General features: G+C 38.7%; 3 protein-coding genes across 6 annotated transcripts; 1 reads left to right on the top strand and 2 right to left on the bottom strand.

The window, feature by feature from the left end:
- Window positions 1–3,298: 3,298 nt before the first annotated feature.
- Window positions 3,299–5,589, top strand: LOC110904783 (7-deoxyloganetic acid glucosyl transferase). The gene is made up of 3 exons (XM_022150641.2): window positions 3,299–3,454; window positions 3,929–4,468; window positions 4,575–5,589. The coding sequence occupies exons 2-3, from the start codon at window positions 3,958–3,960 to the stop codon at window positions 5,489–5,491; spliced, it is 1,428 nt and encodes a 475-aa protein (XP_022006333.1). The 5' UTR covers window positions 3,299–3,454; window positions 3,929–3,957; the 3' UTR covers window positions 5,492–5,589.
- LOC110904784 (UDP-glycosyltransferase 76B1-like) lies at window positions 5,487–7,010 on the bottom strand. Its single transcript, XM_022150642.2, has one exon. The coding sequence runs from the start codon at window positions 6,949–6,951 to the stop codon at window positions 5,590–5,592; it is 1,362 nt and encodes a 453-aa protein (XP_022006334.1). The 5' UTR covers window positions 6,952–7,010; the 3' UTR covers window positions 5,487–5,589.
- Window positions 7,011–9,965: 2,955 nt separating this feature from the next.
- On the bottom strand, window positions 9,966–12,871 carry LOC110904785. 4 transcript variants are annotated; one of them, XM_035983511.1, is made up of 3 exons: window positions 12,542–12,830; window positions 11,872–12,030; window positions 10,492–11,023 (listed from the first exon to the last, which is right to left on the bottom strand). In XM_035983511.1, the coding sequence occupies exons 1-3, from the start codon at window positions 12,567–12,569 to the stop codon at window positions 10,818–10,820; spliced, it is 393 nt and encodes a 130-aa protein (XP_035839404.1). In that variant the 5' UTR covers window positions 12,570–12,830; the 3' UTR covers window positions 10,492–10,817. The 4 variants fall into 4 exon arrangements, 1 of the variants encoding a protein (XP_035839404.1); XR_004879802.1 differs by lacking the exon at window positions 10,492–11,023 and adding an exon at window positions 9,966–10,471 and having other exon boundaries at window positions 11,872–12,871; XR_004879803.1 differs by having other exon boundaries at window positions 10,492–12,083; window positions 12,542–12,822.
- Window positions 12,872–14,386: the final 1,515 nt, after the last annotated feature.

Here is a 14,386-nt window from a genome sequence, read left to right as displayed (position 1 = left end):
TTTTAAAGAACACATAGTGAGAAAAGTTCCTAAACTATAGACTAGGTAAAAGCATCCTACTTTTCCTAATTCCCTATAGTTATGGCTCTGATACCAATCTGTCACACCCTAACCGATGGCGGAAACATCGGGATGAGACGTACAAATTGCTCAAAACAACATAACACTATTGTGACAATATGAATTAAATTCATTTCATAAATATCAAATGGGAATACATTGTTTTCAAGTACATCATAATTCAAACATAATAAAATACTATGCTAAAATGGGTTTCTAATTCCATCCTAGCTGGATTGCTTTGTTTCTTGAACATCAACATTGATTGCGTTGCGCTTGTCTTGTGAAATAACGCACGAGTAAAGATTGGGAAATCCAAGAGAATGAACGTAAGCGATTATCCTAAATGTTTACAATAACACATAATGACTCGTTATTATTTATGAGTTAAAAATATGAGTAAACTGCCATTTTGGTCCCTGTGGTTTGGTCACTTTTGCCACTTTAGTCTAAAATTCAAACTTTTTGCATCTGGGTCCCTGTGGTTTCAGTTTTGTTTCCATTTTGGTCCAAAAATGAAATCAGGTCATATTTGTCTTATAGAATCCTGCTATTTTGTCCTTTTTTATAGGAGCAAAATGATCATTTCTTTTTTTATAAATAAATACCATATTTTATAAGACAAATATGACCTGATTTGCCCCTGAGGAAAGTGACAAAATTGTAGGATTTTATAAGACAGATATGACCTGATTTCATTTTTGGACAAAAATGGCAATAAAACTGAAACCACAGGGACCCAGATGCAAAAGGTTTGAGTTTTGGACTAAAATGGCAAAAGTGACCAAACCTCAGAGACCAAAATGGCAGTTTACTCTAAAAATATAATTCCCAATATTTAGGGTTTACAATTTGATTGTTTGCATATTATAGTTCATCTCATAGTAACCCGTTAATGTTATAAAAGGATTGTAATACATAGTTAATTATTTAAATTTAATGACTTTATTGTTAACGAATTAAGAATAGAAAGTGCGAGTTATATAAGTTATGATAAAGTTTAAAGATTAAATTGTAAGAGATAAAAGAATCATTAATTAGTTAAATTTTATAAATGAATCTTAGTCTAAAAATCATTAAGTAGATTTGGTGTTATAAAGGAAAAGAATAAAATTGTTTAATTAGTAAAAGGTTTAAGGGTTTTAACAAGAAGAAAAACTGAATTTTAAACTAAAATTCAAAGAAAATGTCCAACTGTTTCATTAATGACTTAATAGAACCAAAAAAAAAAAAAAAAAAATAAATAAATAAATAAAGTGCCGCGTGAATGTAGGGGCCGGGTTTCGAATCCGGATAGAAGCCCCCTTTTTTTGTCTACTGTTTTGATACAGTTACAGTTTGGTCCCTGTGGTTTCAGAATTGCTTAACTGGGCTAACCAGATTTATTAACCTAGTTATCACTCCACCCTTAGATTAACTCCAAAAATAACCTTGTTAGATTTTTAATGTTAGTTTAACTAACTTAGTTACCCTCACTGTAATTAATTAACTAAATTAACCCCTTAAAAACAATAAACTTTTATAAAAAAATCTTTTTATAAATTATTTATTAATACCCTTATTTTATTAATCTAATAATTAATAACTTTTATTTATTTAACTTTATTAACTTGTTTAATTATAATTAACAAATCTTATAATTATTTGTTTTAACCGAATTAACGCACGAATTCCCGACTTTCGTATAGGGTTAGGGTAATCTCTTGATAAGAATTGTTCGAGAGTTGTAAGTTAGAATATATTCCCAAGGTTTTCAATATTTCAAAACGGGTCGGATTTTAGATTTCCGTTTTTGACGGATGTTACATCACTAAACGAGTCCGTTCCCGAAACTCAACCACCCAAAAAGGGTCCTTCCGCATCGAAACCCATCAAAAAAAGAAGTCATAAGAAAAAAACCGAGGAGGATAAAGTTTGATAAAGTAGTTGAAACCGCCAAACGAAAACAACAAATGGGTCTATGCTGAAAAAGTTGCATTGGCGAGGGCTTGGTGTGAACAATCTCAACATTCAACTTTAGGTATTCTTAACCTTAGTTTATATTAATGGAATGATTATTTTTTATATGAGTTTGTAATATATTAATATTTTTTTATTAAAATAGGAAATTCGCAACATCGAACCGCCTTGTGGGAATGCGTTAGTAGGAAATTCCATGAAGAAATGGGTAGGGAGACTTATCGTGAAAATGATAGCTTATCCTCAAAGTGGACGGAAATAAGCACCCAACTTACAAAATTTAGTGGGTGTTTAAATAAAGCAAAGCAAAACCCTAAAAGTGGTGAAACCGAAGCCGACATTTTGACAAATGCACTGGTCGGATACAAGTCAAATATGTAGGCCGACTTCCGTTTCATGCATTGTTGGGAGATTTGTAAATTTCATCCAAAGTGGTCGACTGTCCCCATTGGTAGCGAAACTAACTCGTCTTCCAAAAGGTCAAGGGCCTCATCCCAAGCCTAATCTGATGCACGAGATCAAGAGTTTGAGAACCTTTTGGATGATTCGCCAAGCCCAAACCGGCCTGAGCTTGGAAGAAATGCCTCAAGAAGGCGTGCTCAAAAACAAACGGCGTCGCCTTCAGCTGGGAGTTCTGGTTCGCGTAGGGGAATATACAGCGACCAGTTGGATGACATTTCATGCAAGTTGGATACATTCAACGTATTCCAACAACAAAGGGCCGAAATACGTAGGAGCAAAGAAACTAGAGATGCCGCTAGAGATGCCCTGAAACAAAGACGGGATGATTTGAAAATTCTATCCCAGCCGATTGATCACCTACAGGGTGACGAGTTAGAAATAGTCTTGGCGTTGAGAGAAGAGATAAAAAACAAATATAAAAGTTAGGATTTTTTTTTTGTAATCTTCTTTTTTTGTAATTTTCTTTATTTAAAATTATTAAAAAAAAAGTAAATTTGTGTTATTGGGTCTGCCCAGCGGGTCAACCCAGCCGGCCAGCCCACAAGCCCACCAAACCCACGCCCCCAAACCCCCGCCCACCATACTGTGTGTTGTAGTGGGTTTCACATGTCTGCCACCTGGTTCCACATGTCAACCAATGCCCCAACCCAAACCCAAACTCCCGCCCCACCATACCCACGGCCTAAGGGCATGTTTGGCTTAGTTTATTTTCAACTTTTGCAAAAGAACTTTTGCCCAAAATAAATCAGGAAATTCTGACTTTTGACAAATCCAAAGGACTTTTGCCCTTGAAAAGAAAAGCCAAATACTTTTCAAAAGTCCTTTTACCCTACCCTCAAAATAAGGAACCCAAACACCCTCTAAATGTAATCGTGGTGCCTTGACCAAGGGAGACGACTATTTAGTGAATTCTGGTCTTAATCGAACATCTTCACATTTTCAATTACATTAATCTGGTGCGTGGAATCTCCAGGTAATCTCCCTCCTTAGAACAATCAGTATTCAACTATGATATTTGCATCTGATTAACACCATGATTATTTGATTCGCTAGTTCTACCTCTTAGGTTAATTTTTACTCAAGTTATTCCCCCAATTCCTTTGAATCTAAACAGAATAGTTAGTTTTAGTTAGCGCTTTGACTTATAGATTACAATCGGATCTGTAAGTTGAATCCTGTTTTCATATATGTGATTTACCTGATTTTCCGTTACGCTGCTGTCTGTTGACCTCAACAGTCAACAGTCAACAGTCAACTCTCAACTCAGTAGTATATGTGTTGTTTACAGAGGGAGAATCGACAACTAATTAACTATAAAATCTGTATTATGATTTATGAATCCCTTCAAATTCTACAGATATGAAATCTGTTAATTAGTTTAGGACTCTAGTTTTAGGTAGATTTGTGACTTGTGGCATGTAATAAGCTGTTGGTGTTCCTTCTACAGAGCCACAAACAACACACTCGAGAAACGATATGGATCGAGAAACACTCCCACCTCATGTGCTAATATTCCCCTTGCCATTACAAGGTCCTGTTAACTCTATGTTCAAGTTAGCCGAGCTTCTATGTCTCTCGGGTCTCCACGTCACGTTTCTTGTCACTGATCATATCCACACCCGACTCCTCAAGTATTCCAACATGCAGTCCCGCTTTGATGCTTACCCTGGTTTCCGTCTAGAAACAATATCAGATGGCCTTCCGGAAGACCATCCTCGATCTGGGGACCGCCTTATGGAAATGTTTGACTCTTTGAAAATAAAAAACAAGATCCTTTTTAAAGATCTCTTGACGTCTAGCAAACTGAATTCGGATTCACGCAGACCTGTAACGTGTATCATTTCTGATGGGATTATGGGGTATACTTGTGATGTGGCTAAGGATGTCGGATTGCCGATTATATTTGTCCGTACTATCAGCGCTTGTTGCCTGTGGGTTTTCTTTTGTCTTCCGAAGCTCATTGAATCTGGTGAACTCCCATTTGCAGGTGAGTTATTACATACTAGTTATCTACTTATTTAACTTTTTAAGGTTGCTATTTAGATTAAAAATATATATATATATTTTTTATTTGGGTAATTACTTTTTACTAGATGACGACTTGGACACACCGATAAAGAGTATACCGGGTATGGAAGGGTTCTTTAGGCGGCGTGATCTTCCAATGTTTTGTCGTTCGGGTAATTTGTCAGACCCGAATGTGAACCTCTATCTACCGGAAATCACAGAAAACCCAAGAGCCCATGGGCTTATACTCAACACATTTGATGATTTAGAGGGTCCGATACTTGACCAAATACGCGCATTCTGTCCAAATCTATACACAATTGGCCCACTGCACTCCCATCTTAAGTACAAGCTAGCGGGTCAATCATCCTCATCACTGCCTTCTTCAAACAGTCTGTGGAAAGAAGATATGAGCTGTATTACATGGCTGGACTCACAACCGACGAAATCGGTTCTGTACGTTAGCTTCGGAAGTCTTGCGGTAATGACAAAGGAGCAATACATGGAGTTCTGGCACGGGCTGGTGAACAGTGGGTCTCGGTTCTTATGGGTCATACGGCCCGACTCGATTACCAGTGATCCTACCGATATCCCGTTGGAACTATCTAAAGGTACGGAAGAGAGAGGGTATATAATCGGGTGGGCTCCACAGGAGGAGGTCTTGGCCCACAGAGCCGTCGGTGGGTTTTTAACACACAGCGGATGGAATTCGACTCTCGAGAGTGTGATCGAAGGTGTGCCGATGATTTGTTGGCCGTATTTTTTAGACCAACAAGTGAATAGTCGGTTTGTGGGGGAAGTGTGGAAGTTGGGCCTGGACATGAAGGATACTTGTGACAGAGTGATTGTCGAGAAGACGGTGCGAGAATTGATGGAAGATCGGAAAGACGAGTTTCGGAAGTCGGCAGACGAGATGGCGAAACTCGCTAAACAATGCTTGATGGAAGGTGGATCGTCATATGGTAATTTAAAGCGTCTAGTTGAAGACATCAAAGCCATGTAAATGGACATTTCAATCTTTATTTCAGTTTTGTAACAGAACCTGAACCTTGTAATGTTACATTTATTTTAAAATAAGTAAGAACCTTAACAGTTAACACACTAGAAAGAGAGGATATAGTCAACTAAGTTCTCGAGCGATTGGTACGCGGATCCACCGTTTCGCAGAGATTTGTTAACCTTCTCTTGAAGCGATTTAGATCTTTTTCTCATCTCGTTACCTTCTTTACCCGTAATTACTTTCTTTATCGCTATCCCGGTTTCCTCTCGATTCATCTCATCATCCAACATCACTCCTATTTTCCAAACGTCTGTTACGTATCTTGCGTTAACCGGTTGATCATACGAACAAGGTGAGCAGATCATCGGAACACCTTCGCAAATGCTCTCCAACGTTGAGTTCCATCCGTTATGAGTCCAGAAGCATCCTACAGCTTGATGAGCAAGTACTTCTTGTTGAGGAGCCCACTTGACAATACGTCCTCTTTCACCTACGTCTTCCATGAACCCTTTAGGTAATGACTCGAGCCATTGAGAGCCGTGGACCGAACCAGGTCGAACCACCCACAGAAACCGCTGCTTGCTGTTCGCTAACCCCCAAGCCATATCGGTAAATTTAGCTTCACCCATCTGAGCAATACTCCCAAAACTCACATACACTACAGAGTTGACCGGTTGGTGGTCTAACCACGAAATAGAGCTTCGGTCTTGTTCTAATAAACTGCTAGATGAAGCCGGAAAATATTTATGAAAAGGACCGATTGGGAATATCGGAATATGAAAATCTTGCGATAAGGCTGAAAAAGCCGGCTCTTCTAGTTCTTTGAAAGTGTTGAATATGATCCCCGAAGACGCCTTTGTCTCTTTGATCATGCTACATATCACCTCCTCGTTCCCCTTCTCTGACCGATCTTTGTGAATCTTTTCTATGTCGTTTTCCGTCATCAACGCAAGCTCTTCTTTAACGGTGGTATTGAAGTAGCTCGTCTCACCAAGAACAAAAGCTGCGTAAACAGGGATGCATGACATACTGCTTGTTCGTAACACAATTCTTTTAAGTTTCAAACTGTCTGCAACCGACTGAGTGAAATGCCATAGTGCGTCTGAGATCAAGCATGTCACAGGCTCCAGTTCTAGCAACTTAGCCATGCAGACCGTGAATGGCTCGATGCAGCTTTCGTTCAAGAAGTTGATGACATAGTTACTAGTATCTAGATTCAAACTCCTGTTTTCGGACTTGAACAAGCCGTCGGTGATTGACTTGAAGGTGAAGTGTGGGTAGTTTGATTGATTTGGAGAATTGAAATCGGTGTGAATGATGGTAATCTTGAAGCCTTTAGTATAGAGAATGTTTGCTAACTGAAGCATGGGGTTTATGTGGCCTTGAAATGGTATAGGAAAAAGCACGAGCCGGCGGTTGTTTGACCGTGATTCGACAGTTGCCGCCGGTTCGTGATTATTCATGGCTATCTTGGTTAGCTTTGCCTTTGTTAGTGTTGTTTATATAAAACACACGTATACTTGCTAGTTTGGAAATGGTCCTAAATATCGATTCATATTCAATGCCATCAATTTTTATATATAAAAGAAGCAAATCATGAATGTTCTGTTCAATCAGGCATTGAATCACCTACCTTTTTAAAAAACTACAAATAACTGGAATAAAAAAGGTTGTAATAACTAAAAATCTAAAAAAAACAATTATAAGAATTAAATATGAAAATGCGACTGGTAATAATTTTTTTAGTTTGATAAACGAAAATCGGAGGTAGAGATAAGAGGTGAATGTATATAAATGTGTGTAAAATGTTGGTGGTTTACGTGAAATCAGTTGTTTGAATATAGACAAATAAAATAATTATAAAAAAATAGTAAATAATTTTGAAAGACTAAACAAGGTGTAAACAAGCAAACGAGTCAAAAGTGTTTTTAAGCGAAGCTCAAATTAAGCTGAACTCAAGCTTACAAATAAACAAGCCTAATCGCAAGATTTTCATATTTAGAGATTTACGAAAATAGGGCTAAAAAATGGAGTTGAAACTATCAACGAGTTGAGATCACGTTTAAAACCCCTCTCGAAAGTTGGGAGATGGTCCTAAATGTTTTGTTTATTGATTCAAGCGAAGTGGTACCAAATTTGTTTACGTAGATCTAGTACATTACACCAAACGAGAGTGAATTTATTTTCAATCAGCAATATTTTTTTTAACGGCAAACCAGCAATAAATTACGTGAGAAAATTACAAATCATAGGAATCGACAGTAAAAATAATTTTTTTAATCTTAAACTAATAAAAATTACTAAAAATAATTCATAATCTAAAAATATATGAAATTAAATGGGAACAGATAGAAGTAAATTTGAAATATACATATGATTTTAGGAAGTGGAATGGAAGTTGCAACACAATTTTTGTGTGGAGTGCAACACATGACTTCAGGAAATGGACTCTTAAGACTTACAATAACTTGGTTATGCTTTAGGAAATGGATTCTTAAGACTTACATTAAGGCCATGTGTAGTCATAAAGCCCTCAAAGGGGCGTTATGCGACATGTGGCATGCCACGTCAGCAAGGGGCTTTATGGGGCGTTATGCAATTTGAGGCCGTAGTCATAAAGCCCCTGTGTAATCATTACTCAATTAATTAATTTTCAATTTTTTTAATTAATTTCTAACTTTTTTAAATTAAAAAACCATTACATTAAATAAAAAACATTAAATAAAATAAGTTTTTATAAATGCAGGGACCAATTATGTTAAAAACCAAGTTTTAAAAACAAATTTTAGATATTTGAAAAATGCAGGGACCAAATATGTTAAACCCAAAAAAATTTCAAAATCAAATCGCCTGTGTCTTCTTCTCCAATTCTCCGGCAGGTTTCCGGCCGATTTTCCGGCGGACTTGCAGGGACCAATTGCTGCTTCCTTTCCATTTTGCAGGGACCAAACAAGTCAAAATATTAAACCAAACATCGCACAACGCCGCGAAATTTATAGCGGCGCGAGAATTTTTTGGGCCATAGCGCCCAGGGGGTGGTGTGCCCGGCGCCATAGCGGCGCTATGGTGGGCTATACCGCCCCACTACGTTCAACCTAACTTAGTTATCCACTTGCAGTTAAAAAAATGTGTACTTTTTGTGTGGAATGCTACACATGATTTTATAAGTGGGAGTATGTCTTTTAAGTTATTTTTTTCCTGGAACATTGTTGTAGTGATTTGGATGTAAATGCACCACTTATGGATGTCAAGGCGTTAGATATGGACGACTTTTACACACTATTGTAATTAGGTCGTCTCTTAGAATTCAGGGCACTTGGAGGTCTGTGCAAGTAGAAAATGGGAACTATTTCTTTTACTTTTGTTAGTTAGGTTTTAAATTTATTATTTATGAGTTTTTTGTTTTTATATATAAAGTTAAAAATTTTGGAACTCGGGAGAGTGCGCGATCTCCCACCCTGCATATGACCCGTATTGATCCTAATTATATATTAATCACAACATAGCTAACGAGTTAAATACACTATTAGACCATGCGTAAGGGGCATTTTCCTTATATCAGCATCATAAGACGGTGGGGTGTGGGAGCTGGGAGGAGGTCGGGGAGCCGACATGGCCTCCTTCCCCGTCGGGGAACCCCCTCCCCCCCTCGCGTCCTCCCCGAAATGCTTCTCTCTCTCTTAATATTATTGGAAGGGATAGATGGGGATACCATTTCTTTTTTGATGTGGGGTGTGTGTATGTGTGTGTGTGTGTGTGTGTGGGGGGGGGGGGGGGAGGAAGGAAGAAGATGGTGATGTGGAGGTGGGGGAAAGGGGACCATATTCTATAGTCTAAGATCATGCGTAGTGGTTTGATGAATAATGCCCCCACCCTGAGGCGTTTTCTGCCATGTGACAGTCCAGTCAGCATGAGGGCATTATTGGGCGTTTTTCAAAAGTGGCGTAGTGGAATATTGTCCAATAACACCCCATCCAATCATTACACAATTGTTTATTTTTTTTTAAATTAAAAACTTAAAATACTTCATTAAATTAATAAAAAATTACAATACTAGAAATAAAAAAAATAAAAACCGACTAAACTTAAAAAAAAAAACTGGAAATAAAAAAAAAACCCGACTAAACTTAAAAAAAAACTAGAAATAAAAAAACAAATAAAAACCACAGGGGCCTAATTTGTCATTTTTAAACTTAAAATAAAACCACAGGGGCCTAATTTGCCATTTTTAAACTTAAAAAATAAAAACCACAACCTCCCACTCTTCTTCTTCATTTGACCAGCAACAAAATCCGGCAGACCACAAAGCTCAAACCCACTCGAATCCGGTAAAAATTTCGGCTATCTCCATCTCTTTAAACACACATGGTCCCATCTGATAGGGTTTTTTTTTTTTTTTTTTTTTTTTTTTTTTTTTTTTTTTTTTTTGCAAAAAAACGTCGGATCACGCTGGAGGGGTGGGGGAGGGCGTTTTCAGGCGTGATTGGGGGAAAAACGCCTAGTATCTTGCCTACTACGCATGGTCTAAGGCCAATTGTATTGGTTTACGCTCCTTAATGTTCTTTCAATCATTAATTTTCAATTTTTTTCTCCTCAATTGACGTTATACGAGAAACGTGCACCCTCTTATTTATTATTATTTTTTTTTTTGCAAGGCTAATTTTATTAAACCCAAAAAACACATACAAGCCAACATACCAAGTAGGCTTAACCATTATTTACATCTAGCTACAAAAATCAAAATTTTACCATTGCTCCCATTCTAGCTATACTATCTTCGATTGGTTTTTCACCCATAAAATTCCAAGTGTGCTATCTTAGCTCGTCCAAAATATTACCAACAACCAGCTCTTTTGATTTGAAAATGACCTTGTTTCTAGTCCGCAATATTAACCAACAAGCCAAGAGAATCACCGTTTGTACAACACTTTGTTTAATATGAGACCCATCTACCCTTGTTTCTAGCCGCTTCCCTTCATGATCCTATAATGACACGGGGACAGTGTTGAAAGCGTTATCAATTCTTTTACGACCCTGTAATGTCCATTACACATGATCTTAGGCTGCTCGGTATGGGGATCGGCTTTAGACCGTCCCCCACCGGTGCCAGTCCTCTTTCCATGTTGCCCACCCCAAGCGGCGCACCGTCCGCAGGTGGACGTGTCCGACGGGCCACAACAAGACAAAAACAACCCTCCTCTCTCTCACACACCTATACATACAATATATACATATACATTTTAGGTTCATCCCCCCATTTCCATACCTTCATCCTCTTTGCCTTATCCTCACACCCATCCTACGTGATGCCTACGTGACGAATCATCCTTTAAGGGAAGATCATCACCATACCGCATAGCAAGTTATAAGGCCACATGTAATGGGGCGCGAAGAAGAACATAGCGCCGGTATGGCGCCGATTACACCGCCCCCCGGGGCGCTTTGAGAAAAAAAAAAAGAAAGGCGTGAAGGACATAGCGGCGCGAGGAAGAAGGAGGAAGAAGGGGATTTGTTCTCCATTTTCCACTTTGGTCCCTGCATTTTACAATTTGGTCCCTGCATTAAAACACTTTGGTCCCCTGCATTTTACACCTTTGGTCCCTGCATTTTACACTTTGGTTATGATGAGGTAGGGCTTTATGACTACGGCCTCAAGCCCCATAAAGCCCCGGGGTGACGTGGCATGCCACATGGCGCATAACGCCCCTTTGGGGGCTTTATGACTACACATGGTCTAAGTTATAACTAGCCTCGAAAGTCGGAATATTGGAAATTTCAAGTTTTATTCGATCCCAAGGTACATTAACTAACTGAAATAAGTTCCTGTTGGAAAAATTAATGTCTCACCTATTTCTACAGTTTCTATAGTGTAAATATTTTATTGGGTAAATTACACTTTTGGTCCTTTATGTTTGTATCAGATTACAATTGATACCCTTTAACTTCAATAATTACAGTCACAGTCCTTTATTTGTAAAACTCATTACACCATACGTCCTTTAACACAAACAAGGTTAAAATTTTCAGTTAAGTATAACATATGCCTTGCACATGAGGGTATGATGGTAATTTTACTCATTTATTTAAAACATATTTAAACAAATAAACCACACACTCCTCTTTCTCTCAAACACGCTGAGACACACCCTCTCTTGGCCATCCGTAGTCATAAAGCCCCTTGTGGGGCGTTATGCGACACGTGTCGTGCCACGTCACACAAGGGCTTTATGGGGCGTTATAACACTAGAGCCCGTAGTCATAAAGCCCTCGCCTAATCATTACCTATTTAATAATTTTCTATTTTATTAATTAATATAAAAAACATTGCTTAAATTTGATTGGGGGAAAACCAGAAAAAAAAAAAAAAAATTCAAACAACTCACACATCACGCCGCTATCCATATCGCGCCGGATCTTCTTTTTTGGCCCATAACGCCGTGCGTTTCGGTGTTCACCGGCGCTATGCGGCGCTATTGAGCATACCGCCCTCACATGCCGCCCCATAACGTTTGCTCTTAATCTACTTCTCTCTCTCCCTTTATCTGCAATTACCATCACCACCACTTCCATTTTCCTATCACTACTGATAAAAATTCTGAAAATTTACAAAACAAAACCACTTCAAACAAAAACCCTAATGCATTTTCAATATATCAGCCACAACCTATTATTTTTCTCTGTAACCGTCACGCAACAACTTCATCTCCGATCCAATTTACATTATGTACCAAATTGTTTCACAGTTTGGTCTATGATGTTCAATCGCAAAAACAAACAGATCTGCAACTGGGGGTTTTATTGGCTGAGAAAACAGGGGTTGAAAGGGTTTTGATGTGAAAATAAGGGTTTTTTACGAGACCAGATCTGAGGATAGAGGCGTCGTAAGGGTTTTATCGGCAGTAAGTTTATTAGATGATGACGGCTACCTGTGCGTTTTCAGGTGAACCAGTGTTTGAAGCTCGAATACACACATCTGTCATTATCACTTAAAAGCGAGATAGAGGACAAAATTATTCGTGCAGGAAGAACTATGCGTTTTAATCAGAAGATTACCTTTTCGTTTCAGAAAGAAGACCGTCATCTTCTTGTTGGGACGGTTTTCATGGATCTGCCGCCAAAATGGCGAGGGTGGTTCTAGTGTCGGTTGCCAGAGTGGTGTCGGTGAAGGGTTTAGGTGGTGGCCGGAACAGTGGTGGTGAGGTGGTTAATCTGTCGCCAAAGCGATGAATTGTGGTGGGGGTAAGGATTGATTAGGTTACAGTGGGTGGTGTAGGTGGGTTTACAGCTTACAGATGGAGAAAAAGAAAGTGTGTCAAAGAGAGAGAAGGTATTTTGGTTATAGTAAATATTATATTATCTTGTTTTTTATAAAGATATTTTTAAATAAATAGGTAAATTTACAAAATTACCCTCATGTGCCTTCCACATGATCAAACTTAACTTAAGTTTTTAACCTTGTTAGTGTTAAAGGACGTATGGTGTAATGAGTTTTACAAATAAAGGACTGTAACTATAATTGTTGAAGTTAAAGGGCATCCATTGTAATCTGATACAAACATAAAGGACCAAAAGTGTAATTTACCCTATTTTATTATTATATTAATAAAAACTTTAAACTTTTTAGCGGCAACTTAAAACTTTTATTGTAAGAAATTTTTGGGTGATCTTATTTTGAAAGATATTTGTGTAATTTAAAAAAAAAAAGATGCATACGAATTAGCTCTTCTTAAACTATATTTCACAAAATAATTAAAATAACATCTAATGGTCTAGTCAAATTATAACGGCACAGGTATATTTATAATAATTAAACTAGCAAGATGTGATAAATGCGAACGGTTAGGAAATTGGAGAAGCTAAAGCTAAACCATATAATCTAATGAGTGAAGTTTTGATCGATTTCTTATCCAAAGATAAATGTTTGTTTTGATAAAACAAAGGTACCACGGTGGGCGCCAATGATGAAACAATGGTTAACCGGGCAGGGTTAACTCACTGGTCTCGTCAAGAAGGGTTAATCCCTTCCTCTCGAGGATCGCTGGCTGGATCACCGGTGGGTTGATCTCCTGCACAAGGAAACAAACCGTGACTCGTAACAAGGAGGATGGGGTGGGGGGTGCTCCTTGTTACCACTCTCCGGCGTGAGAATCAGTAGTTTGCTTGGGAAGCAAAGTAAGATAGTAGTAGTAGTGAGAGAGTTGTGAAGAGATACCTCAAACCTGGTTTGGGGTTGGTATTTATAGCCGAGGAGTGAAGGAGGTGGTGGATGGATAGACCGACGGCATGCTGCACCTTTTAGGTGTGTCAGACATGTCGGCCGTTGAGACGACGCCACGTCAGTCTGTCGCTTCCGTAGATCTGACAGGTGACTGCCATTGGTTCCACTTGCACTGTGGTGTCAGTCCCACTTGTTGAGCGTATAGGATGCGGTGCTAGCCGCATCGCTGTCTGCGGTAACATCTGATGTTATCGTGTCTCTTGCTAGTGATCAAGAAATACGCGAGATGCGGTGCTGGCCGCATCGTCGCATGTGGTGACTGTTGCTGTTCTCCAGCTTCCTTGTATTGATAGAAGTGTTCACTGGACGCGGTGCGAGGCCGCATCGCTGTGAATACTTCCGTTTTCATACACCAGATGTGATGCTATGTCGCATCACTCTACCGTTCTCATGTTCCATGTAAGTCCTCCTTCGTTACTAGATAGATTGGATTCACCCCTTGTGTCAATGCGTTCTCGCATGGGCACAAGTAGGTTGTTAATTGGTGGGGGTTTTGATAAGGGTAATGGTCACTCGCGGTCGATGCTGACGCGAGATCTGGGACCATACCCCTTCAACCATATAGATCAATCTAATGAGTGAAGTTTTGATCGATTTCTTATCCAAAGATAAATGTTTGT

This window comes from Helianthus annuus, chromosome 14 (genome assembly GCF_002127325.2).
Source record: "Helianthus annuus cultivar XRQ/B chromosome 14, HanXRQr2.0-SUNRISE, whole genome shotgun sequence".
Lineage (NCBI taxonomy): Eukaryota > Viridiplantae > Streptophyta > Magnoliopsida > Asterales > Asteraceae > Helianthus > Helianthus annuus.
Note: the sequence above shows the minus strand (reverse complement) of the source record. Positions and strands in the feature narration are given on the sequence as shown.